General features: G+C 48.8%; 7 protein-coding genes across 7 annotated transcripts; 5 read left to right on the top strand and 2 right to left on the bottom strand.

Annotated features, from left to right (window-relative positions):
* Window positions 1–430: 430 nt before the first annotated feature.
* Window positions 431–812, top strand: BC939DRAFT_529866 (uncharacterized protein; the record flags this gene model as incomplete). Its single annotated transcript, XM_051561536.1, has 1 exon — window positions 431–812. A coding segment is annotated over exon 1 (228 nt), but the record flags the coding sequence as incomplete, so codon positions are not given.
* An 82-nt stretch (window positions 813–894) lies between these two features.
* Window positions 895–2,433, top strand: BC939DRAFT_504204 (uncharacterized protein; the record flags this gene model as incomplete). Its single annotated transcript, XM_051560494.1, has 3 exons — window positions 895–1,204; window positions 1,316–2,140; window positions 2,273–2,433. The coding sequence occupies 3 exons, from the start codon at window positions 895–897 to the stop codon at window positions 2,431–2,433; spliced, it is 1,296 nt and encodes a 431-aa protein (XP_051410959.1).
* Window positions 2,434–2,800: 367 nt separating this feature from the next.
* On the bottom strand, window positions 2,801–5,063 carry BC939DRAFT_455064 (calnexin). Its single transcript, XM_051556146.1, has 4 exons — window positions 4,799–5,063; window positions 4,394–4,659; window positions 4,001–4,273; window positions 2,801–3,889 (listed from the first exon to the last, which is right to left on the bottom strand). Exons 1-4 carry the CDS (start codon window positions 4,958–4,960, stop codon window positions 2,860–2,862), a joined length of 1,731 nt encoding a protein of 576 aa, XP_051410958.1. The 5' UTR covers window positions 4,961–5,063; the 3' UTR covers window positions 2,801–2,859.
* A 758-nt stretch (window positions 5,064–5,821) lies between these two features.
* BC939DRAFT_455057 (HotDog domain-containing protein) lies at window positions 5,822–8,560 on the top strand. The gene is made up of 6 exons (XM_051556145.1): window positions 5,822–6,316; window positions 6,714–6,975; window positions 7,165–7,364; window positions 7,467–7,640; window positions 7,749–7,969; window positions 8,058–8,560. Exons 1-6 carry the CDS (start codon window positions 6,052–6,054, stop codon window positions 8,451–8,453), a joined length of 1,518 nt encoding a protein of 505 aa, XP_051410957.1. The 5' UTR covers window positions 5,822–6,051; the 3' UTR covers window positions 8,454–8,560.
* Window positions 8,550–10,146, bottom strand: BC939DRAFT_455055 (GPR1/FUN34/yaaH family-domain-containing protein). Its single transcript, XM_051556144.1, has 3 exons — window positions 9,875–10,146; window positions 9,177–9,243; window positions 8,550–9,051 (listed from the first exon to the last, which is right to left on the bottom strand). Exons 1-3 carry the CDS (start codon window positions 10,073–10,075, stop codon window positions 8,672–8,674), a joined length of 648 nt encoding a protein of 215 aa, XP_051410956.1. The 5' UTR covers window positions 10,076–10,146; the 3' UTR covers window positions 8,550–8,671.
* A 1,284-nt stretch (window positions 10,147–11,430) lies between these two features.
* BC939DRAFT_200887 (atypical/PIKK/FRAP protein kinase) lies at window positions 11,431–20,756 on the top strand. Its single transcript, XM_051550614.1, has 18 exons — window positions 11,431–11,699; window positions 11,790–11,841; window positions 11,978–12,107; window positions 12,206–12,325; window positions 12,436–12,516; window positions 12,617–12,750; window positions 12,842–13,045; window positions 13,155–13,483; window positions 13,578–13,771; window positions 13,857–14,917; window positions 15,001–15,240; window positions 15,335–15,949; window positions 16,042–16,434; window positions 16,533–17,858; window positions 17,953–18,654; window positions 18,810–19,947; window positions 20,064–20,183; window positions 20,268–20,756. Exons 1-18 carry the CDS (start codon window positions 11,644–11,646, stop codon window positions 20,459–20,461), a joined length of 7,089 nt encoding a protein of 2,362 aa, XP_051410955.1. The 5' UTR covers window positions 11,431–11,643; the 3' UTR covers window positions 20,462–20,756.
* A 1,184-nt stretch (window positions 20,757–21,940) lies between these two features.
* BC939DRAFT_387935 (NUC173 domain-containing protein) lies at window positions 21,941–24,908 on the top strand (the record flags this gene model as incomplete). The annotated part of the gene is made up of 6 exons (XM_051551853.1): window positions 21,941–22,009; window positions 22,259–22,347; window positions 22,462–22,912; window positions 23,017–23,145; window positions 23,215–23,523; window positions 23,557–24,908. Coding segments are annotated over 6 exons (2,399 nt in total), but the record flags the coding sequence as incomplete, so codon positions are not given.

Below are 24,908 nucleotides of genomic sequence, written 5' to 3'. Positions count from 1 at the left end.
GCACATGCGCGCACCCGCCACTTACTTTTCGTCATTTTCCCCCAGCAGTTATTGCAGTCGCTGTCAGATAGAGATCCTTTTGAGTTCTAGTCAGGGAAAGAATGAGGAGTAATGAGGAAAGGAGTGGAGGTTTGCTCCAGGGAGAGAAGAGGTTTTTTGCACCAGAGGCCTGAGCGCAGTTGTGGCCAGCATAGCACAGTCTGTTTTAGTTTTCTCCGCACGGACGACCAGTGTTACGCTTCCTGATTAAATCAAAACCATCCAAGGCACGAAGAACCCGTGCGGAACAGGAACAGGAACAGGAACAGGAACATCAGGTCTTAGCGCACAGGGCATCTCCCTGTCTGGCCCAATGCGCACGTGTCGTCCAATCGGCACCCTGCCTCGCTCTTTTTAAACACGTTTGGCCGTCTTATACCCCTCTTTAAATCCACGAGTGCTACCATACGCCTGCATGCTTGCTGCTGCTGTACTGCTCGCCTGGGGAAATACACCTGTACACGGCACCCCGTACGACAAGCATTCTGAACCCAATACCGCCTGCCACCTGTATCCATCCTTTACAAGGCCCATCTCTCGTCTCAATGCTGAGCGCACAGCGCTACTCTTGTTTTTCGGTATTTTTTATTTTATATTCGTCAACAACACAGCACCTTCATAATCTGTTCCTGGACAATCATAAAAGGCGACCAAAGCCTCTCTTCGACCGTTTAATTCGCTGGCGCCTATCACTCCTCTCCCTCCCCTTTGTTTGTCTTTACCCTAACCTCTCTCTCACTCGCACACACACACTCTCACTCTCACTCCTTACCTACTTTATTACTACTACTACTACTACTACTACTACTACTACTACTACCCTATTCATCTAATCCTTAATAATAACCCAATAGCATGTCTATCTTCAGAAGGCTCCTCAAGATGGATGCCAAAAAGACCAAGAGGTTCACTATCCATATCGAAACCCCTGAATCAACATCTTCACCAGCACAGCACCAGACCACAAACCATACGGCCCACACCTCATCCTATAAGAAGCAAAAGCAGCAGCAGCCAATGGTCCTTGTCAAAGGAACTCGAGAGCGACCAGGGTTCGTGCAGGCCACAGTTACGCTTGAACTGGACCAGATGTGCGAGGGCGAGGAAGTCGAGATCATCTTCAAGGCTGTCGTTGGGTCCCGAATCCAAGGTTTGGAGATGTCAGGTCAATATCAATCTGTCGTTTTTGAATTTCTACATCCCAAAAGTTAATGCTCGTCCGTTATGGAAGAAATTAATAATTCTCCTAACAACGCCCTTCTCTCATCTTATCCAGTCCGGGGAGCAGAAATAGGTACATCGTATTCAGAACAAATCCTCCAAAAGAAGCGGTGGCTCCTACCGGTGACCAAGTCTGGACCACAGATGATTGCCGCCGGGAGATACACGCGGCAGGTCTTCACAGTCCTTGAGCCCTCTTGGCCATCCTCCTGCTATCGACACCCCGAGGGCTTTGTACAATACACATTTCAGGCGAACATCACCCGAACAACTGCCACCAAATTGAAGACCCCACTCTTTAGCGCCTCCCAAGAGTTTTTGGTCATGAATTATAGTCTCCCACCTGCAGGTCTCCTACCTTCCCCGATTACACATTCGACAGTCGTGATCAGTCCCAAGAAGAACGTGCCAATTCAGGTCGCCATCCCATCCGAGACCGTGATTCTTGGGAAGAGAGTGCCCGTGACGATCGAGGTCCAGCCATTTAGGCCGAGGTCCGGTTTTGCAGGACAGGAGGTCGTGATCATGGATGCACGGTTTGGGATCCAGGAGACGAGGTTCGCGCGGTCGGTCAATCATATGATTGGCACTAAGCAGGTCAAGACGTTTGTCGAAATTCTGGTGCCGGGAACATCGATGGGTAGTTGGCCGCAGAGCAGAAATGGCTGGAAACGGACTGTGCATTTGACTATGCCGGCATCGAACCTTGTGGACCCAGTCACGGCAGCCGCGGCGGCGACAGTGCCGTTGTCGACGCGAGCGATGTTGACGCCGAGCCTGAGGTCAAAGTATTATGATATTACACACCAGTTGGTCATTATGCTGAAGCTCAGGACGAGTGGCGAGAAGGATAAACAGGCAGAGGAGGTCGAGATTCGGCGTAAGTACATTGTTTGTTTTTTGCTTTTTTTTTTGTTGGAACGATGTATGCAGTTGTTTGTTTGAGATGGAGTGCTAACCTGCTCTTTCTCTCTTGCTCTCTGTTTCTATCGCCTTGTTGTCGTTGATGCAGTTGATTTTAATATGGCGCATCCGATGTCTGATGATCCGGGCGTGTCCCTAGAGTACCATGCTATCGCTACAGAGTACCATCCTGTCGCTGCCTTTTCGTTCCAATTGGACGATTTCCCTTTTGATCCCATGGAAGCAGCCCCACAGATGCTTCGAACGTAAAGAAGAACAAAAGGCCCAATAAGCCTGACATGTACATAGGACTAGACTTCAGCCTTCTCAAAAGGATATTTATGACAGTGTGGATCATAAGAACGTGGCGAAAACCACATGGAGTAAACTTTCAGGGCCCTGCCCGCTCGCTCGATTGTCAACGTTAAAAAAATGATACGATGGAGGGCTGTCGTTTGCCTGTGGCTAAAACAATTGCGCACAGCACTTTCGTCTTTCTACCTGCATCTAATGCCTCTGGAGTGTGTGTCGTTCGGTCAGAAATTCGCCGAAAAGAGACAGAGGATGTGGACATGAGATAAGGGTTCAGATCGTTTTCGTGCCCTCTTTTTTTTTTTTTTTTTTTTTTTTTTTTATTGTGAAGCAATTGCAGCAATAAGCAAAGAAGCAGAGAATGGCAAGCTGTAGCAAAGCGATCTAGTTCTCATCGCTGGGAACGACGGTTCTTTTTCGGAGGGCAGATCCCTCCGGCTCTTCAGTGGCAGCCGTAGAGCTCTCTCCCTCCTTGTCAGTCTTCTTCGCGAATGCTGTTTCTTTGGTAACAGCAGGGATCGAGGGGCTCAAGAGACCTATGATGATCAACATCAGTCCGAATGAAACACCCACAACAGCCGCCAATGCTGAGACTACCAAGGGACGAGCATTGATCGCGCCCATAGGGTCCTCACGCGCCAGAACAATGAACTCTCGCAAATGCTGAAGCACGAACCCCACAGGGTCTTCCTTAAAGTTCAAGGCACCATCCTCAGAAAGTGGGTCCGGCTTGGGGTTGGCAAGCTCATACAGTTTTTTCTCCCAGGGGTACTTGATCTCGAATGTCTCGGCCGCCAGGGCCGCCGCATCCTCCACAGAGTGACCGATATAGATGTTGTCGAACAGGACATCGTCCTGCATCGTCCAGATCTCAAAGCCCACAGCACCAATTTTTTCAAAGTTCGATGGATGCAGATCCTCAAAGAACTCTGGGTTGGGGATCTTGCGTGGAGCCCAGACACCCTTGTATGCTGGGTTGTCGATCAATGGGGTTGACCACTTGCCTTTATAAGCTGGGTTGGGAATATTGGGGCGAGTCCACTTGCCGCATCCGTGGTCCTGACATTTGGGGTTGGGTACAGTCGTTGGAATCCAGTCACCATCTTCCTCATCATCCCAATCCTCGGGCTTGACTGCTTCAGGGTCCGGGATCTCGGCCTCTTCGTCCTCAAGCCAGTCATCCGGTTTGGTAGCGTTCTCATCGGGAATCGTAGGGGGAGCATTTTCGTCCCAGTCCTCGGGTTTTGTTGCGGTAGGATCCGGGACCTTGGCCTCTTCGACCCAGTCAGCTGGCTTGCTATCCGTGGGATCATCAATCTCCTTGGGTGGGTTGACCTCAGGCTGGAAGCTGTTGAGAAGAGATCCGGTGGTCACCGAATCGCCATTGACCTTGATCTCAAACGTCTGATCTGGTCTATTGATTAGCGTAAACCACGAGAGCAGAGCCAGGCGATTCGAGTCAGCATAAGGATAATTTCCTGTACCCTTACGACATTCTTCATGCGTATGAACAAACTTCACTTACTTGACAATCAGCGTGTACAATGTGGTGAGTTCGTTCAGTCCCGAAGAGGGTGCTGAACGAAGGTGCTTCTCCTCATACTTTCCAGTAATGGGGTTCTTATGGCGGAAGATAAAATGGATCTTGTCCGTGGTGCCGCACTTGTCGGGTCCAAACATGATTGTGTAGGGCGTTTCATTTGAGAATTCCTTGAACTTAATACCCTCAGGCGACTCGGTCAGGAGCTTCATGTATGCACCGCCGCAGACCATTCCATTCTGCGCCTTGACCTCGTACCTAGACAGCACGAGTTGATAAAGTATGAGGATAAGATCGCCAGCTTGGAGATTGTCCACTGATCTCTACATTGTCCCGTGGGAGGAAGTTGGGGCATACAACATGTATCGATCGACTTACTGCACCACGAGCGTGTTATCCTTGTTGTCAATTGCCTCAGGGATGGATGCAGAGATAGCGTGATGGGCAGCGGGGGTCTTGGCGATAAGACCGAGGTCATTCTTCGTCCCCGCATACACATGTGGCTCTTCAAAAGCCCACTGGCCTACGTAGCTAAAGATCTCTCCTTCGCCGGCAGGCTCCCTTGTCGCATTGCTTGGCAACCATTGGTAGGAGCCTCCTTCATGCACAAACTGCTCGAGAAATGGACCTTTGATGCTTGTTGCCTATCCAATTGGGGAACAATGAAAAAGGATGTTTGCTATTAACACAGATCGGCAGTCGCATAATAGCTAGCATGGGATCCAACATAGCAATATCATTAAAGTCGTGTAACGCAGTAGTAGCAAGATGAAGAAACAATACCTTGAAAACAGGGGGCTCCGTGCCTTGAACAGTCTTGTGCTTATGGCGCGCGAGGTTGGTCGGTATTGGGTGTTCGTGTCCGTGATCGTGGGCGTCGACCATGGCCACTGCCGAGGACAAGGCGATGAACGCAGCCAAGCCAAGTTGGATACCGCGCGTCATGGTGCTTTGTTTTATTCTTTGGTAGTTATTTGTATCGCGAAGGGGGATTCGTTCACAAAGATGTGGTTGAAGAGAGTCGTTGCGGAGAAGATGTGTAAGATGATGATGAGTTTGCAAAGCAATGTACATTTGTACATTAACTGTGTGACGTGTGGCCATAGAGCGATCCTCGGGCTCTTTCATGCAGCGGTGATTAGTATAGCATTATCGCGATCGCCGCTATCATTTGGAGAAGGAGAATACACGCTACATTGGATCCTCGATCAGTAAGGGCAATAGCAGCACTTGGGAGACAATCCAACAGAAGTGCTGTTGTCGTTTTTGGTACCAGGTAGTCCTTGTTCACGAAGAAAGTTGATGTTCCTTGATCCCGGCCCATAAAAAACGTGTAATGTAAGCTTCGTGTCCGTATTAATATTAATACCAATAATAATACCAATAATGACACCCGCCCAGGCTGCCATTTCTCTTTCTTCGTGCAAAACTTACTTGGTTAGCAGTAGAAGCTCGTTTGAGAGCATGGCCTACAGCTCGAAAGGAGATAAAGAACACCACTTTCAATTAGATTGCATCCTCGATTAATAGAAGTACACGTGCTCGATAAGGTATAACTGTTTTCTGCAGCGAACTACGCTTGCTTTCCGACACTATCCCGATCCAAAGGACAAAGTCCCCGAGCAGCATCCTCAGGCGGACAGTGGCGGATGAGACACGACGGATAGGTCAACGGAAACGGAAATGCTCTGTGCAGCAATAGTTGTCGCCCGAAAAATGAGCGCGGGCGAGCTGCGTGGTTGGATCGGCGTACTTGTGGGCGTGTTACATCCAAGGGATATCTGTATATAGATGGCGCGAAGAGGATCGGCCTCCCTAAGCGCTTTTCTAGCTGTCCAGTCAAAGATCTCTCTCTCTTCTTTTCATTCATTCATTCATTCATTCATTCCCATTCACCTCTCTCCTCTCACTCCACTCCTCATTCTCATTCTCTCGTTCTCATTCCCGCACTGCTTGACAGAACTGATTTGTTCCCTCAGTGTCAATTTCTGTATATCCTCCTCCCACGCGCCTTGCACCACGTACCTACCTTTCGAATGTATGCTTCTCGCTCACAGCGATCCATTGGACGCTTGGCAAGCCCTATGATGGTGCAGCGTGCCTTTAACACAAAGAAGTGGAACTTCTTTTCGGGCTCCAGCCGTACCGGTCAGTCTCCGATCACCCCAGAGATCGGGCCTGTTACACATGCACCCAGTTCAAAATCTTCGGCCTACCCAAAGGAGGCAATTGAAAAGAACAGGAGCGAGCTCCTCGACAAACTTGGTAGCAACTCTTCTGGCAGGGTCATCGCCACCTCAGGTAAAGAACATGCCTTGCACATCAATTGCGAATTTAAGCCTTCCGGTGCCAACGGTCGTCGTTGATCTTTATGTACCTCCTATATTTCCTGTTTGATGATGGATCTCTTTATGCATTTGCACGCGGGAGGCGCTTCTGTAACCATCCAGCTGGTCCCCATGTCCTATAAACAAACAGCACTTTTGACCATTCATTCACTTTAACCTCACCGCGGATTCCAAAAATGGAGTCCTCGCATCGTTTTCGTTCTTGATTGCTACTGGACAAATAACATGGGACTGAAGGGAACAGACAGGCTATCGATAATGTTGTAAAATGAAGTGCTATGCGTTTCTTTTTGTTTAATCAATCCCGCCCCATGCCTATTTTTGTGTAATATGTCCTACATCGTTTGCAGCCTCAACGAACCCGGCTCTGCCTCATGGCAAAGTCTTTACTGTGCGCCCGGTCACGTCATGGATCGACAAGCTGGCCAGCGAACACGGATCGCCTGGCGGACATGTGGTCAATAATGCCGCGTTTCCTGAGCCAGAGAAGAAGTACCAGAAACGCGATCTGCTCCTGAAGACCATGCAGGATTCTTACACAGAAATTATTCTCCCCTTCCGAACCGATAAGGCTCTTCTGGAGGAGTACATCAACGTCGGCGGAACATTGAGGTACCGTGTGAAGAAGAACAGAACATTGTTGAAGAGGTGACAGAAAATGAATCGGTTCACGCCCACGAACTGCATCGGAGTCATAATATTATTTTTTTTTTGAGCGACAGAAGAGGATCGCCCTTCAAAAAATTATTGTTATCATTGCATCTTATTAGACTAAGTTGATTTTCATTCGTATCTCGATAGACATGGAAAGATTATGGAGGACTTGGATGCCCTGGCGGGCGCCATTGGTTACAAGCACGCGGATGATGGCAAGCCCGATAGCACGCCCCTGACTATCGTCACGGCCTCAGTGGATAGAATTGATCTGCTGAAGCCTTTGGGTATCTGCGATCTGCGTCTCTCTGGACATGTCACCTACGTTGGATACAGCTCCATGGAGAGTACGTCGATAAGAAAGTCAACAGCGAATTACAATGCTTTTGAAAACATCTTTGTTTCCGATTGAGTTATTGACGCTGTCTTTTATTTGAATTACGCTATAGTTTTCATGAAAGTGGAGGAGATGTCGCCAGATCAGCCAGGACAACATGGCGATACCATCTTGGTCGCAAGATTCACCATGGTTGCCAGAGATGCTCTCACCGGCAAGGCTGCCCAAGTCAATCCCATGTTCCTTAAAAACGACACCGAAAAGAAACTGTTCCAGATGGGAGATGGTACGCATCAGCAGCAGCAACATCCATCTTGTCATTTTATAAATGAGCCTTTGAAGTCCATGAGTAGCACCCCTTGATTAACAGTGTATGCTTGACATGTTTTAACAGACCACAAGGCCAAGAAACGCGTCGCGACCGACTCTGCCTTGACCAAGCGACCTCCGACACAGGAGGAGCGCTTCTTGATCCATGACCTGTATCTGGAGTACTCGCAGTACGACGACCCACAGTCCAAGACCAAGAAGCCTGATGATGTCGAGTGGATGTCTGATACGAAAATGAGTGCCATCCATATCATGCAGCCCCAGGATCGCAACATCCACGACAAGGTAATATGGACAACAATAAGGCGCGTTTGCACCTCAAAGCGATCTTACTGACCTATACCTTTTTTTTCATCCACTCATCGCATGTTAGATTTTTGGTGGTTACTTGATGCGTTTGGCATACGAGCTGGCGTTCTGCAATGCGTCGTCGTTTATCTCATCCCGCCCAACGTTCCTCGCATTGGACGAGATCTCGTTCCGCAAGCCGGTGCCTATTGGAACATTCCTGGCGCTGGATTCGCAAATTGTGTATGCGGAGGGAGGAGATCGCCACTCATTCCAGGTGATGGTCAAGGCCGACGTGTTGGACGTCAACAAGAAGAGCCGAGAAACCACGAACACGTTCTGGTTCACGTTCAGGGACCCGGCCAAGGGCACGCCTAGGATCATGCCCAGGACGTATGCGGAATCGATGCTGTATCTCGAAGGAAAGCGTCGGAGAAAGGTGGGTAGTCAGAGCAGGAGAAGGGTCAGCTCGCCAGCTTGAAAACATACTTTTATAAATATAACTAGTGGAATCCCCATTTCAGCAAATATAGACTAAAGTAAAGCATAGCCACATAGATTTTTTTAGAGTATTTGCAAGATCAACAATTTATTTTCCAGGTCGGTTGATGCAAGCAGAATGTATAAGCAAATGAGATGGTGAAAAAAGCTGGATGGTATGTAATTATAAGGAAAGATATCTATGCTGAGGTATTCTTTTCAACGACGACCCAATTGTCCCAGGGGTAGGGTATAATACGAGTTCTGCGAATTACTCAGATCAGCCATAGCGCTGTACCAGGCGATGCCGGAGGTAATCAAGCCCATGCCACCTCCTACTTTCTGGACCACATTGCCAGGTTGGAGATGTGCAAGACTCGAGATGGCGCTGAAGAGATAGGTCATGCCCAAGCAGAAGAACAAGGCAGTCGAGGCCAGATTCGAGCGCCAGGTGAGGGTCCACATCAAGAATGTGAAAATGGTCCAGCCGAGCAAGTAGATCCCAACGGCGGTCATGTAGTCCTCTGGATAGTCTTCATATGCGGCCGCAACGCCAAATGAAGGGATGAGCAGCGTTGCGTACGAGACCCAGTACAGACCTGCAAATGAAGGAGAGATGTTTAAGGGAAGCCCCCCATTTGTGAGATTGGTCTGTTAGTGCGGATGAAGAAGAATAAGAACCTATGGCTGGTTTGAAGAAGACGCGTTGAAGGATATACGGTACCATAAGAACAGAAGGTTGTTCCGCTGAACGTATTGCCGTTGCGGAATTCGAGCAAGCCCGCAATGACCTTTGGAAAGTAAATGGAGATAAAGAAGTGTCAGGAAATAGTGTTGATTGAAAGACGCGTAGAGATACTAGGGAAATTGTCGCAACCTGTCTACGAGTGCGCTTCCTGCTGTGCAGCCCAAACAAATGCACGATGGAATAAAAATGAAGGGCAAGGTTGAAAAACGCCAGGGTGCGGGGAGAGGGGATGGCTGATTTGCGTAAGACGGGGCGCCGGAAGCAATAGGCTATTGCCTGTGTGCGTATGAGTGCCATAACGGTTGGTTTTTGCACCCATGCAAATAAATGCGGGGAACTATGAGCATTGGAATGTTCGGAGAACGCGAGGAGGATGCAGTGGCGGACATCGTAAATAATTTTTGGAAAGGGTTGTTTTGCGAAACGAAGGGGAACCAATCAGTCGATGGCCTGCACAACAAATGGGCTGCATGTGTGTATTGTCGTGGTTGGGTCCAGGCGGGACTGCAAGTCTTACTTTGTTGTTAAAGACCAAGACCACCAATGAGTTTACAGCGATAGGGCGTTTGTGTGTGCAATGATGAAGGCATTTAGAACAAGAGGAGTGCGAGTGGTGGGTATAAGGGTAATCTTTTCCCTTATCATGTTTCTATTCCGCAGCGTGTAGTTATTACCTGCCCAAATCCACCATAGAACATGGCAGTTCCAGTGATAAAATTGCCAGGAGCATGGGGATCGACGCCCGTATGCATGTTGTAGAGACCCATACAGAAGGCTGTCAATGCAAAGGCACAAAGACCAAAAGGACCGGGGTTTGGGGGTGGATTGGTCGGCTGAAGGACCGCGTGCAGGGGTGGGGCCATGTTGAGGTTCATCTGGAACGGTGAGACCCTGACGTCCTCTGGTTCGAGGTGTGCATGGAGCGGGAGCTGATGCTGCTGCTGTGGCGACAGTTGCTGCTGCTGCTGTTGCTGCTGCTGCTGTTGCTGTTGTAGTTGTTGTTGCTGTAACTGTTGTTGTTGCTGCTGTTGTTGGGATAGACAGTGGATGGGGTGATCGACAAGCTGGTGCGATTGTTTCTCGAGATCAAAGATATCTTTCGGCGTAGACATGCGTATAGTGCTTTGACGGCGTATGAAGGAGTGTGGAGAAAGAGAATTATTTTCTTGCCCGCAAAAAAAAAAAAAAAAAAAAGCACGCAAGCAAAATTCAGCTGTGAAGAGTTGAAGAAAAGTAGCAGGGGATGATGAAAGGGTATATGGCTGCAGTTATCAACGACAGAGGCGGAATGTGGGTGAAAAAGGAAGAAGGTGGACGTGGAGGCGGAAAGGGTCTTCGTTATATACATCTTCCCTGCATGGCGGACATTGCCCCTCCCCAGCGGATTTTCTCTTGTTTCCTATTCCTTTCATGTGATGGATGCAGTGGGGCCAGTACATCCGCTGCCTGACTGAGTTCCTCTGTCGACAATTTTATTTTATTGGCACGGCACGGCACGGGCGGAACGGGCAACCTGAAGGACTAAGCAACTTTTAACTCGTGCAACAGATATAATTTTAGGTTTTTGAAATATCCGTCGGGGACAAAAAATCCTAGAGCAAGCGCGCGTAGCAGAAAGGGCCAGCTTGCTGGCTGAAGATCCGAGGTATAGTCTACACGATCAGCCGGGACCTGTAGCTTTAATGATCTGTGATGCATCCTCACGCGCTGTCATTCCTCATGAGAACACCATGCTGACAAAATAAGCAGGTTTGCCATAAACTGACGCGTCAAAGAGCGACTCCGTAAGCGTCTCTCACGCGCGCTGTATATAGCAACCATACCCAAGTGTCTTGAGGGGACAGTGGTTTCTTCAAAAACGATGCCGTATATATCGCTTTCATCCATCGTATAAATCCTACTCAACCTAGGAACACTTGTAGCTGGGCTGCCTAGTTTTGAAAGGTCTGGTTGGAAACGAGTGGGTTGATTGGGGCAACGCGAAAAAAAATGCAGTCCCGTGCACACGTGACTCATATCCAATCAAATGGCAAAGACGTCTGCTGTAAGGACCATGGCCAAGTATGAAGAGAGCTGCAAAAAGAGTCAGAGGAGACCCCAGGAACTTTGGCCGGATGGGGGTCGCTTACTTGTCCCCAATCTTGCTTTCGTTAGTCACTATTTGATCTCGCACTGGACCCGGCATTCTGAAGAATCCAACTCTCTTTCCCCCTCTTCCTCTCAATTCCCTTCTCAGGAACCAGCAGCATCGAAAACACGACCACGACCACATTCAAACGCTGCACCACCTGCATCTTCCCTCCCTTCGTCAACAGACCGTTCGACCGTTGACGCAACCCCTGCAGTCAGGAACAGTCGCTATCACACTACCATTCACTTATTCACACTCCGAGGCGTCTTTTAAGAAAAGGGCTGATTCTGTGCAGCCCTATGTAAAAAGACCATGGCCTCTGCATCGCCCATAACCCTCTCCCGCTTGACCAGTGATCTCAAAGCAAGGTGGGAACAACTTGGTTTTTTTATCAAGTTTCTTGGCCATCTGTAGACAGTCCTAACTCGTTAGACCCAACTACTCTTTCTCAAACTTAGTCTTCACAGGGAAAAAGCTAGGAACCTAAGCACCCAGAACTTGAGGAACTACGTATGTTGGACTCAGGAATATCCTGGCATGCTGTCTGGCGCTTTCTTCAGCCTTTATTTATTATATGGAAAGATGGCACTGTTTCTTTGCTGGTTGCTAAAGACAATTTGCCTTGTTATTTCGTATGACCCCGTAGGTCACACTCACTTCCAGAGAACTTTCAGGAGAAGACTTGACCAAGTTCTATCAGGAGATCAATGGAATCATCAGGACGCTAGTGGGGAGCATTGACAACGATGACAAGCTATGTGGAGCCCTTATTATCGGTAAGCGAACGCGACATATCGTCGACCTCGTGTTCAGTCGATGCTAAACAGACTGCTTCATCTCACGCGCATGAAAATTGGTTGCACCCTATCGATAGACAATTTGATTGGAATCGAGGATGAGGACAACACGGCTCAAGAGACCCGCTTCGCCAACTATCTACGGCAACTGTTTCCATCGGATGTTCCAACAATGACTGTGGCAGCTAGGGCATTGGGTACGAATAGGAAAAGAAAGGCTTGATGCTCGTCCCTGTTCTTTGTTGGTGTCAGAAGCGGCAATGTCCTATGACTGATGTATTTATCCGCCTTTGTAAAAACGCTACAGGAAAGCTGGCGCAGCAAGGAGGACCGTTCACCGCTGATTTCGTCGAATTCGAGCTGACAAGGGCAATCGAATGGCTAGCAGGTGCGGATCAATCATTCGCCGTATTTCACAGCAGGGCAAAGGACTCAGATCTCGTAGCTAACATATGGTCACTCTACACCCATATGTATCATGAAACTAGGAGATAGGCAAGAGGCACGTCGCCATGCAAGTGTGCTAGTGCTTGCAGAACTGGCGCGACATGCCAATGTCATTGTCTATCCATATGTCGAGACCATCCTGAACAACCTTTGGGGAGCAATGCGCGAGCACAAGGTAAGGGGACACATGTTGATTTACAGCGGTACGTTTTGAGTGAATGTCTGATCTGACTGTGTTATTTCCTCTTTCTCGCCATTATGTGCAGCAAGCCATTCGAGAGGCGGCAGCAGATACCCTGAGCGCTGTTTTGGTGCTCATTTCAGATCGTGCCAGCTCACAAAACCAACAAAACACTAGTTGGTACAGCAGGATCCATCAAGAAGCGACGAGAGGATTGCGGATAGCGTCCCCGGAAAGCATTCACGGATCGTTGCTGATATTCAGGGAGTTGACTCTTCACGCGAACATGGTGCGAGCTTTGCTTCTGCTTTCATGGCTATCTGACGATGAGCAATGAACGGCTGAATCCAGTTCGCTGACCCACATACCTTTTTTTTTTTTACCACTGGCGACTCTAGTTCATCTACGAGCGATTTACTGCTACATGCGAAACAGTTATGGGGCTTAAAGAATACAAGGACAGCCTTATCAGGAGGACGGTCATGGAGCTCTTGTCTGTGCTAGCGGCGTATGATCCAGTAGACTTCATTAAGCACTATCTATATAGGGCTATGCATCATCTTCTTGCCCAGCTCCAGTTCGAAAAGGACCGAAAGACCGCTAACGATATGGAGAGATCTATGGCGTTTGTGGCCATTGGAAAGCTGGCGCTCATTGCAAAGCAGGACATGGAGGACTACCTTATTGGCATCATGCAATGCATCAAAGACGGGCTGCGGATAAAAAGGTATCGACTGCCAATACCCATGAAGTATACTTTGACCTTGCTGTTTGATATGCTGACGAACTTTAACACAAAAACCTTAACTAAAATACGGTAGTAAAACTCGAGCAACAACAGATGCACCGATTTTCAGCTGCATCAGCATGTTAGCTCGATCTGTTGGCCAGGCATTGCAGTATCATCTTGGGGAGCTATTGGATTTAATGCTAGCTACAGGGCTCAGCGAACCTATGTGCCAATCTCTGACGGATCTGTCGACCTATATCCCCCATTCGTTACCGGGGATACAAGGTATGCTGCATTACACATGACGGTTGCGACTGAGCGAATACGAGGAAATGATAACATTGCTAAATCATAACTGCTTATCTTATAGAGCGCCTTCTCAACATGATTTCCTTGATCCTCAGCGGAAAACTATACAGGGCGCCAGGGGCACCTCAACCCAAGAAGAATATTCACAATCGCATCAGCTCCTACTTTCAAGATCTACCAAATGTGGAAACCGTCATTCTCGCACTCAAGACATTGGATTCGTTCAACTTTTCAGGACACATGCTGAACGAGTTTGTACGGGATTCCTGTATCATATACCTAGACGACGAGAACGCAGGAATCCGTCGCGCCGCTGCTCAGACCTGTTGCCATTTGTTCGCCCGTGATCCCATCATCTTCCAGATAAGTGCTCATGCCGTTCAGGTGGTGAACGAGGTCCTCGAGAAACTACTGCTGGTTGGAATAGCAGACCCAGATGCGACGATACGTCAAGCCATCTTAACCTCACTGGACGAACGCTTCGATCGCCACCTCGCCAAGGCAGAAAATGTGCGCTCGCTTTTCATTGCCCTGAACGACGAGACCTTTGTTATTCGAGAGCTCGCTATCACCATCCTGGGACGCATTACTGCTTTCAATCCTGCCTATGTCATACCGCCTCTCAGGAAGATTCTCATCCAGCTTTTGACTGAGATCGAGTACTCTGGAATAGTGCGGAACAAGGAGGAGAGTGCACGCCTCCTAACTTTGCTGGTGATGGCATCTGAAGATCTTGTCAGGCCATACATCGACACGATTTTAATGGTGCTTCTGCCTAACATCAAAGACAGTAGTCCTGGCGTTGTCTCCAGCGTCCTTCAGGCACTAGGAGAAATTGCTCGTGTCGGCGGCGAGGCTCTCTTACCATACATGGATCGACTCATGCCGATGTTTATCGAAGTTCTTCAGGACCAAAGCTCCCCCATCAAACGCAGTGCCGCCCTGACTGCCCTCGGTCGTCTAGCCAGTAACACCGGCTATGTGATTGATCCATACTTGAACTATCCCATTCTTTTGGACATCTTAATGTCCATCATCAAGACCGAGCAATCTGTTAGGATTCGCCAGGAGACCGTAAAGCTTATTGGTGTGCTCGGCGCTCTTGATCCATATCGACACAAGGTATGCAACTAATCGTGTAGCTGATAAGTGTGGCCATGTATGGATGAAGAGCAAATAATTGACATCGCTTTTGCGTTCACTAGCAATTGGTCATAAAATCTGGCGACTTAAACCAGACAGATAAATCGGAAAACGCGGACGTCACTCTTCTAATGTCGGGCGTAGACCCCTCCTCAGATGAGTACTACCCCACGGTTGTAATCAACGCGCTGCTTAAAATTTTGAAGGACCCATCTTTGAGCCAGCAGTATCAACCTGCTACACAGGCGATCCTCAACATCTTTAGCTCGCTTCAACTCAAAATGGTTCCTTTCCTGCCACAGGTGAGTTAACGGCATGTATTTTTGTAAGATCGCAAATCAAGATGCAGCATAGGAACCAATGGCTAATATTTATATACTTGAATTAATGCTATAGGTCATGCCGGTGTATCTTTCCATCATGCAGTCAGGGAATGTGCAGAACCTAGACTTTTATTTTGAGAAGATGGGAGTACTCGTTCAGATTGTAACACTACATATCCGGCCATATATACCCGACCTCTTCGAGCTTATTGAGGATAACTGGAGCCATACTCGCCTGCAAGAGCGGATCATCGGACTAATAGAGAGTGTCGCCATTTCACTCGATGGAGAATTTAAGGCGAACATGCCCAAACTCCTTCGCTCTATGCTGGCAGTGCTGGATTCGGACATGTCAGAGAGACATGGTGCTTCACTCCGTGTCCTGCAGGCATTTGTCCGTTTGGGCTCAAATGTGGAGGAATATATGCACTTGATCATTCCAGCTCTCGTCAAGACGTTTGAGAGAACCGATGCCCCTATAAACCTCCGAAGAGCAGCCATCAGCACGATCGGAGCCCTTTCAAGGAGGATCGACTTTTCAGACTACGCATCCAGGATCATTCATCCGCTGGCAAGGATTTTGGCACTGCCTGGACAGGAGCTACGTACTGTTACCATGGATGTGCTGTGTTTGCTTGTCGTTCAGCTCAAGGAGGACTATGTTGGATTTGTACCGCTTGTGAACAAGGTCAGTCCTTGTTTCCCATTTGTAATACCTGTTACAAGAAGTATTTCCGAATACATACTCGTTTCTCACATCCACGTTTATGTCAACCCTAGGTGCTGGTTCGAGAACGTATCAACCACGACAATTATAACCTCGTAGTGTCAAAACTGATGAGCCGGGAGCCCCTTCCATCGCCATCAGAACTAACTGGTATGGGAGACGATCGCTACGTTGTCGCCACAGATGTACCGCAGGCTTTATCCGATAATAGGGCACTGCCAGTCAACCCGGTTGCTTTACGACGAGCCTGGGACACCACATCTCGTTCGACTAAGGAGGATTGGGCCGACTGGATTCGTCGCCTGACCTTGGAAATGTTGAAGGAGACGCCATCGCATTCTCTTCGAGCCTGTGCAGACATGGCCAACTCGTTCCAACCTCTCGCCAGAGAACTTTTCAACTCAGCCTTCATGTCATGTTGGACTTCGCTAACCGAGCAGTTTCAGGTATGTAAAGCAGCCTCGCATATCTCTGATATCTGTATCCATTACTCGAGATGCCGATTGCGTTGCATTAACCCTTCAAGCAACTTTAAAACACATAGACTGAATTCGCTGCAGCGATCAGGACAGCTCTAGTTGCCAAGAATATTTCACCCGAGATCAGACAGACGCTGCTGAACATGGCCGAGTACATGGAGCATGACGACAAACCCCTTCCAATCGAAATCAGCACTCTCGGGAAGTATGCCTTCAGCTGTCACGCCTTCGCGAAGGCATTGCATTACAATGAGCTAGAGTTTATGACAAATCACTCAACAGCCAGTATTGAGAGCCTTATCAGCATCAACAACTGCCTTCAGCAACCCGACGCCGCAGCGGGGATCCTCACCTATGCCCAACGGCATCATGACATCGAGTTGAAGGAGTCGTGGTATGAGCGTCTTCACAGGTGGGAGGATGCGCTGGCGGCATATAACAAGAAACAGGTGGAGAGTCCAGATGATCTGCTACTGACACTCAAGCGCATGCGCTGTCTACATGCCCTTGGGGAGTGGGACTCACTCTCGTTGCTGGCGCAGGAATCGTGGGGCCGTGCTCCATCCGAATTAAGACGTAGTATGGCACCCTTTGTTGCGGCGGCTGCCTGGGGCTTGGGACAATGGGAGCTGTTGGACGAATACATATCGTTCATCCAGGACGAGTCGGCGGATCGCGCCTTCTTCAAAGCCATCCTCGCACTCCACCGGGGTCAGTTTAACAAGGCAGAGGAGCAGATCGAAAACACACGCACGCTGTTGGATACCGAATTGACGGCCCTCGTGAGTGAGAGTTACAGCCGCGCATATAACATTGTCGTCCGGGTACAGATGATGGCCGAGCTGGAGGAGATTATATCATACAAGCGGTATGAACACCAACCCGATCGTCAGGCAACCATTCGCAAGACTTGGATGAAGCGCATTCTTGGATGTGAACGAAATATCGAGATCTGGCAGAGAGTGATCAAGGTCCATGCAATGGCTTTGACACCTGCTGAGGACATGGAGCTGAGGATTAAGTTTATGAATTTGTGCCGCAAGTCAGGTCGTCTGCGACTGGCAGAGCAGGCCATGGTGTCGTTGGTGGGGCGCAAGACTGCAGATATGGGTTTCACAGAGATGATACAGGTTACTCCGCCGCAAGTTGTTTACGCGAAACTGAAGTACATGTGGGCGACTGGTGTGCGGGAACAAACGCTGGAGTGCCTTCGACTGTTCACGGACCGACTGGCATCTGACCTGGGTTTGGGACTGGCGGAGACGAATGGCTCAGCACTCACCGGTGTCAACCAAGCCCATGGGTCGGATGAGGACTATTCGCGTTTGCTAGCGCGTTGCTATCTGAAACAAGGAGAGTGGCAGTTTGCACTGCAATATGGCTGGACTCCTGTAAGCATATCTCGTTTAATAAGGATAGCGGGCCATTAGCACCGTGTAAACCTTGTACTAATTCGTCTCATTTTTTCCCTGGCGTCTTTCTTAGGAATCGATCGACTACATCTTACTGCCATATTCGCATGCAAAGAACCTTGACAAGACCTGGTACAAGGCGTGGCACACCTGGGCTCTGGCCAATTTTGACGTCATTTCATTCTACGAGCGAAACGGCCCCGCTAATGCCAACCAAGCCCTATCCTACGTGATCCCCTCGGTTACTGGCTTCTTCAAATCCATCGCACTGTCTGCTGGAAACTCTTTGCAAGATACGCTCAGACTCTTGACGCTTTGGTTCAAGTACGGCCATCGACCAGATGTCAGCGCAGCACTCGCCAAAGGATTCCCCACCGTGAATATTGATACCTGGCTGCAGGTCATCCCACAACTGATCGCTCGCATCCATGCCCCGAGCCAGAACGTACATCGGTTGATCCATCAGCTATTGGCGGACGTCGGAAAAGCCCATCCGCAGGCGCTAGTCTATTCTCTCAATGTCGCCTCAAAATCACCGAGTGTGTTCAGAAAGAATGCGGCTCTAGCCATCATGGAGAAGATGCGGTTGCACAGCCCTGTCTTGGTCGACCAGGCTTCGATGGTCAGTCAGGAGCTGCTTCGTGTCGCGATCTTGTGGCACGAGATGTGGGAGGATGGGCTTGATGAGGCCTTGACCTTGAATTACCAGGGCGGCAAGAATAATATCGACACCATTCTTGCAGTCTTGGATCCACTTCACAAGATGATTATGAAGGTATCGCTTTGCGTGTTCGAATATTTCGGTCGTTATCGTAAACTATGGATCGCACATATGCTAAGTGAATAACTAATCAGCACTCCGCTTTTTTTTTTTTCTCTCTTCTCTTCTCTCTTTTCTTTTTTTTTCTTTTTTTTTTTTTTTTGCAATAGCGGCCAGAGACATTACATGAAGCTTCATTCGCGAAAGCATTTGGAGATGACTTGAAAGAGGCTTATAATTGCTGCACGCGATTCCGTCAGAAGCGAGATGTCAACGAGTTGAACGACGCCTGGGATATTTATCTTCGAGTCTTGAGCCGTATCAGGAAGCTGCCGAAATTGAGCACGCTAGATATGCCCTATGTGTCCCCTCAGCTTCAAAATGCAAGGGACCTGGAACTTGCTATCCCAGGAACGTACAAGAGTGGCGAACCCGTCATCAAGATCTCTTCGTTCGTACAAGTCCTGGATGTTATGAGCACGAAGCAGAAGCCGCGACGTTTGGCGATGCGTGGTAGCGATGGCCGCGAATACGCCTTTTTGCTGAAGGGACATGAGGATCTAAGGCAGGACGAGCGCGTGATGCAGTTGTTCGGCCTAGTCAACACGTTGTTGACTGCAGATCCGGAAACATTTAAGCGGCATCTCGGCATCATCCGGTTCTCTGTAATCCCACTATCGCCTAATTCTGGTCTTATTGGGTGGGCCCCAGAAACGGATACACTGCACAATCTGATCAGGGATTACCGCGAAAGCCGAAAGCTGTCGTTTTACATCGAGCATCAGCTTTTGACCCAGATGGCCCCTGAGAAGGGCTATGACTCGTTGACGGTTATGCAGAAGGTGGAGGTGTTTGAGAATATGCTGGACAAGACCGCTGGAGATGATCTGTACAAGATTCTGTGGCTCAAAAGTCGGAACTCTGAGGTCTGGTTCGAGAGACGGACGAACTTCACTCGTAGTTTGGCGGTGATGTCGATGGTAGGACACATCTTGGGTCTTGGAGATCGACATCCATCCAACATGATGATGGACAGAAACACGGGAGACATTGTTCATATCGACTTTGGAGACTGCTTCGAAGTCGCGATGCATCGGCCCCAGTTCCCGGAGAGAATTCCCTTCCGTCTGACAAGGATGTTGGTCAAGGCGATGGAGGTGAGCGGGATCGAGGGTAGCTTCAGGAATACCAGCGAGAATGTAATGAGAGTGCTGCGGGAGAACAAGGAGAGCGTTATGGCAGTTCTGGAGGCCTTTGTCCATGACCCCCTTATCAACTGGAGGATCTTGCAGCCCAGTCCTCGTCAACGTAAACTCAACTGATTCGTTTGTAGCAAGTGTTTTTTGAACGATTTTTGCTATTCGTACCAACATGCTCCTTCTCTAACGGTGTCATTTTCTTTTCTTTTTTTCTTCTTCTTACAGAGGCGTCCACGGCGCAAGGACGTAATAGCATGGTTCAAGAATCGTACCCTAAAGATCAAGCTCGAAGCTTGAGGCGACCGCTTCCAAGTGAGCAAGAACTTGTCAGCGATAGTTCCGAATGTAAGTCGTCCACTGAATGTAAGGTTATTTGCCACAGAGCTTCTTACTAACACACCTTCTTGTTCATTGTGTTCGTAAAACTAGTGGAGGCGCAGCCGGAACAGTTGAACGAGCGCGCGGTGACCATTCTGAACAGAGTGACCAACAAGTTGACAGGACGAGACTTTAATCCGGAAGAGACGCTCGATGTCCCTTCGCAAGTCGAAAAATTGATACGACAGGCGACCTCGACCGAGAACTTGTGCCAGTGCTGGGTCGGATATTGTGCCTTTTGGTAGTCGGCTGTTGTACTGCTGCTATCACAAAAGAATATTACTATTACATTTTTCGTTATTTTTTATTTCTTCAGACGTGTACTTTGAGGATATACTTTCAGTCGCCTCATATTGTTCAGCTCTTCTCTTTCCTTTTTCTTTTTCACTGTCCAATTGTCAACCGAGTTGTCTATCATACATGTAGCATGTAAAGTATAATTTTAGCCGCCATACAATTTCTCCCATTTTAATTGAGGCAAGGTCCATGTGTACGCGATTACTTTTGTGACTCTAAATTAGCGATGGCCCTTCAGTGTTTTTCGGTCAGAGGGAAGTTGTGCGCGCCAACGCTGCCTCTATCCATCCGCCGCTCGTACCCTTGCTAAGCATACGTACGTTCTAAAGAAGGGCTGGCCAACCGCCGAGCCTGCGCGTTTGGTGCGTTCGCGATACAGCTTGGGCAGGTGCTAGACATGAGGTAATCATCCGCCAACACAAGACACAATGAGACGTCCGAGAGCGGTTGACTAGACAGCGGTTGACTAGACAGGTGCAGAATATAAGGATAGATCAGCAAAAGTGCTTTGACGCGAAAAACAGTGAAATGCTTTATGTCCAATCTTAGAACACAACGCGATAAAACCTCTAATCAAGTATAGACCTGAAATATTTGAAACGTTTTGAACCTGCAGTGTGCTTCACCAAATCTGAAATGAACTACTAAACAGGGCGGATGTTGATGTGAGCAGGCCAGTTTTCAGGCCCACTCTTTAGTGTCAACTATTTATCTTCGTTTCAGTGAAAGTATCGATCCTTCCTTGACGCGACGTCGAATGGTTTTTCATCTCGTCTCTCTCCCTTCTCCCCTGGTCTAATCCAAATGTGGACTAAACTCCTTTTTTCTCACGTGCAACATCTATCACCGTTGTTTGCGTGGACTCAGCCATTGAGCTTTGAGCGCATTTTTGCTTCATGACAAACGAGCACTGCTGCTCAAAAGTCTCATACTCATGCCTTGAAAAATTATCATGTGCGTGTCTTGGAAGGAGTTGGAGTTCTTAGCGTAGGACGTTATTGAGTCCAAAAAATGCGTTCAAAGTTCTGCGACCACATGTTGAGCCGTTTGGCATGCTGTGGCCGGTCACGCCCTCAGTTTTGAACGCATTTCGCGATGTTTCATTGGATGGTGTGACTGTAGATGACTGCTATCTGCGTTTTTATTTTTTGTAAACAACAATGAACTGGTATGACAAAAAAAAAAAAAAAAAAAAAAAAAAAGGCTCCTTCTGACTGCAGCTGGGTTCATTCCTCTACACCCTCGCATTCACCCCTAACTCGCCCATCCTCTCTTTACTGTGCCCCCTTCACATACACAGCGACGGCACGATGGATGAGCACTTTGCAAAGATTAGGCAAGTTTACCTTGATTATCACACTCACTTTCGCGCTCTGTGTTGGTTCTGACAACAATCATTGACTCTTCGTTCCTTCTATCACTTTTACAGGACGCAGCTATCGTCTAAGCTGCCAAACCAACAGATGCATGCAACTACGCTACTGGCTGTTGAAGAGGTACGAGCGAGGTACACCAGGCTATCATTCGGAATCCGATGCACCAAGAACAGGTCATATTGATACTCTACGACTTATATGAATCAACCATAATAGACGCTCAGGGAACAAGGCGCAGAGATTACACCAACTGCATACTTTGCCACATTGGTAAGGACCCCGAAAAAAATGTTTCATGAATATTACATTATCCGCTCCAGGGCAAGCTACTAATACTCATCTTATCACGTAACTCGCCGAATGGGATAGATGTCCCTTCTAGACCAGCAAAAGGATGACCCTGAAGTTGAAGAAATGAGAGCAGCGATTCTCAACCTCCTCGCTGTTATTTTCCCAAAGTAAGTGTTGTGGGCGCCTACCAGACATGCCTCTCTTACGGTCGTTGTACTCTGAGCGTGTTAGATACTGATCGTGGTATTCTTTTTTCTGCGGCTCGCCTTGAACTTTTGCAGTGTCCCGGTCAGCGTCCTCCGATCTCAATACACAGCAACTTTGAGCGTATTCACGACAATTATGGCGCTCCAACCACCACCCACCGCACCTTCTCTGCGCTCACTGATTACCTGCTTGGAACACCTCTTGATTGCTCAGGACACTGCTACATGGAACCAAACCACAACCTTGAAAGCCCTTCAGACACTGCTCGTTCTCTCGCTCGACTCGCGGCCTAAGCCAAGGAAGCGTGCACAAGAGGCTGTCAGAAACATCGTCACACGCCCACCGCTTATGATGCTTGTCCACCCTGGAATGAAGGTCGTTGTCCAAACCACACTGCAGTTTCTCAAGGAGTCGGGTAACGGCGTCGTTGGAGCGGCGGGATCTAAGGATAAGGACAGCGCTACTCAGATGATTTTGCACACGCTTCAACTCGTCCGCATGGTCGGAAAGGCCTGGCCTGTCGAGGTAATAACACGCTCGTTTCTGTTTTTTTTTTATTCTTTTGCTTCTCATTTTTTATCTCTTGGATTTCTAATGGTGATATTGACTTTATCTCTATGGGTCTATAGCAATTCCTTCCTCTCTGTGATATCCTTCTCCATCTCCCAAAACTCAATAACCCATACCTTACATCATCTGCCTTCCAAGTCTTTGAATCCCTGCTTTCGACAAAAGAATCCCCCGATGTCCCCGCAGTCGTTCATCAGGAAGATGTAACCAACCAAACTCCAGTAGAGACCATGGATCAAATTGTCTCTAGGCTAGAGAAGATTACTCAAGTCATGAGTGCAGTGTTGGAACTGAAGCCCAGCGCCAATGATGCCACATTGATGCCTTTGTGGCTGGATGTTGTCCGCGCAGGATTCGTCGAGTCAGCTAGACTACAGGGGAAGATGAAGGCTGCAGGTCATGGTGCCCAGATCCCTCAGGAGGCCGCCGTGCCAATTGTCCAGCTCTTCAAGGTCATTTTCCCTAATCTCGAGTCGTCCAACCCTGTTTCTGTTCACAACTCGACCGTTGACTGCCTCAAGCAGCTAATCACCCACTGTATTACGGATGAAATGATCGACATTGCCGTCCAGGATATGAAGAAGAATCGCGGACAGCAGCCTGAAAGCAAGAAGAAGCGCAGCGTGATTGACACCATCTCTACGATTATCAAGGGAGGATTCGATATTCGCTTCCAGAGCTCATGGTTGGGCATTCTGGACATTCTTAAGACCCTGTTCGAGCGTCTCAATCATGCTGCCAACCCCTTGCTGGTTTCGTTCCTCCCCATCATCGACGAACTCCGGTTCACTCCCGCATTCACACAAAAGGCGCATCTGGACATTGTATTGTCGACCGCTATCGGCACAGTCGGGCCTCGCATCTTCCTGGATACTCTGCCTCTGAATATTGACAACCCCGAGGAGCGCAAGCGTGGTCGTGCCTGGCTCTTGCCTTTGCTCAAGAGCTCTGTTACCAACACCGAACTCGAATACTTCGCCTCAACTCTGATCCCACTGGCTGACCGCCTCAACCAGAAAGCGCAGGAGTGCACTGAGAACGGGATGATGAAGAAGGTCTACGAGACCCTGATTGGTCAGGTCTGGAGCCTTGTCAGCGGATTTTGCGACCTCCCCGTCGATATGGAGCTCGCCTTCAACAAGGAGCTCGCTGAGCGATTCAGCAATGTCCTTTACTCTGTGCCTGATCTTCGACCTGTTCTTTGCCAAGCCTTGACCAGCTTGGTCGTCCGCAACCAGGCCATTATCGCCAGTACTGAAAGCGATGTAGTTTTGGAGCGTAAATACCTGATGAGCAAGGACGAGGCTGCCAACAACATCGCACTCTTACAGCAGTACGCCCGACCCTATCTCATGGTCTTTTTCAACATCTTCCAAGCGACCCTGCCTCAGTTCCGTGGATATCTTCTGGAAGTTATGAGGATGTACCTGAGTATTTCGACCCCTCAGGATCTGCAGCAGACATTCTCGGCAGTCTTGGCTCAGCTTAACACTGCCTTGACGACGGTTCAGACTCCTATTCAACAAGGAGGGGCCCCTCCAGCGTCGCATAACCTCATGGATCTAGCCGATATCATGGTGCCATATGTCGATGGACCAAGCATGGTCGGCCTATACCAGACTGTCGCCTCCCTGTTTGCCAATGATGCCGACGCTGCATTGCAGAAGAAGGCATACAAGATTGTCAATTCGATGGCCGAAACGGAGACTGGCCGCATCGTCTTGAAGGCGAATTTGGAGGAGCTGATGCGCAACATTCTCGACACTACTGCCGCTGCCACCGCGACTGCCAAGCGCGCTCGTCTGTCGTTGATTGGCCAGGTGATCACGCTCCTGGAACCTACAGACCTGTACTTTGTGCCCTCCATTTTGTCCGAGGTTGTTGTTGCTACGAAGGAGGTGAACGAGAAGACCCGTGATGTTGCATACGCACTTCTGGTTGCCATGGGACA

The sequence above is a fragment of the Gamsiella multidivaricata genome (assembly GCF_025024155.1).
Source record: "Gamsiella multidivaricata strain RSA 2152 chromosome Unknown BC939scaffold_43, whole genome shotgun sequence".
Taxonomy (NCBI): domain Eukaryota; kingdom Fungi; phylum Mortierellomycota; class Mortierellomycetes; order Mortierellales; family Mortierellaceae; genus Gamsiella; species Gamsiella multidivaricata.
This window is presented reverse-complemented; position numbering and strand designations above follow the sequence as displayed.

What these genes read in the sequence shown, in the direction of transcription:
- BC939DRAFT_200887 (XM_051550614.1), top strand. Translation starts at nt 11,644, where the DNA reads ATGGCCTCTGCATCGCCCATAACCCTCTCCCGCTTGACCAGTGATCTC. An exon ending in TGTGGCAGCTAGGGCATTGG is followed by an intron (nt 12,326 to 12,435) that starts GTACGAATAGGA and finishes AAAACGCTACAG; the next exon opens with GAAAGCTGGCGCAGCAAGGA. An exon ending in TTGATCCATATCGACACAAG is followed by an intron (nt 14,918 to 15,000) that starts GTATGCAACTAA and finishes TGCGTTCACTAG; the next exon opens with CAATTGGTCATAAAATCTGG.
- BC939DRAFT_455057 (XM_051556145.1), top strand. Translation starts at nt 6,052, where the DNA reads ATGTATGCTTCTCGCTCACAGCGATCCATTGGACGCTTGGCAAGCCCT. An exon ending in TGGATACAGCTCCATGGAGA is followed by an intron (nt 7,365 to 7,466) that starts GTACGTCGATAA and finishes ATTACGCTATAG; the next exon opens with TTTTCATGAAAGTGGAGGAG. An exon ending in ATCGCAACATCCACGACAAG is followed by an intron (nt 7,970 to 8,057) that starts GTAATATGGACA and finishes ATCGCATGTTAG; the next exon opens with ATTTTTGGTGGTTACTTGAT.
- BC939DRAFT_455064 (XM_051556146.1), bottom strand. Translation starts at nt 4,960, where the DNA reads ATGACGCGCGGTATCCAACTTGGCTTGGCTGCGTTCATCGCCTTGTCC. An exon ending in GATAACACGCTCGTGGTGCA is followed by an intron (nt 4,274 to 4,393) that starts GTAAGTCGATCG and finishes CGTGCTGTCTAG; the next exon opens with GTACGAGGTCAAGGCGCAGA. An exon ending in TTGTACACGCTGATTGTCAA is followed by an intron (nt 3,890 to 4,000) that starts GTAAGTGAAGTT and finishes GCTAATCAATAG; the next exon opens with ACCAGATCAGACGTTTGAGA.
- BC939DRAFT_455055 (XM_051556144.1), bottom strand. Translation starts at nt 10,075, where the DNA reads ATGAACCTCAACATGGCCCCACCCCTGCACGCGGTCCTTCAGCCGACC. An exon ending in TCTATGGTGGATTTGGGCAG is followed by an intron (nt 9,244 to 9,874) that starts GTAATAACTACA and finishes TACTTTCCAAAG; the next exon opens with GTCATTGCGGGCTTGCTCGA. An exon ending in AACAACCTTCTGTTCTTATG is followed by an intron (nt 9,052 to 9,176) that starts GTACCGTATATC and finishes CTTCATTTGCAG; the next exon opens with GTCTGTACTGGGTCTCGTAC.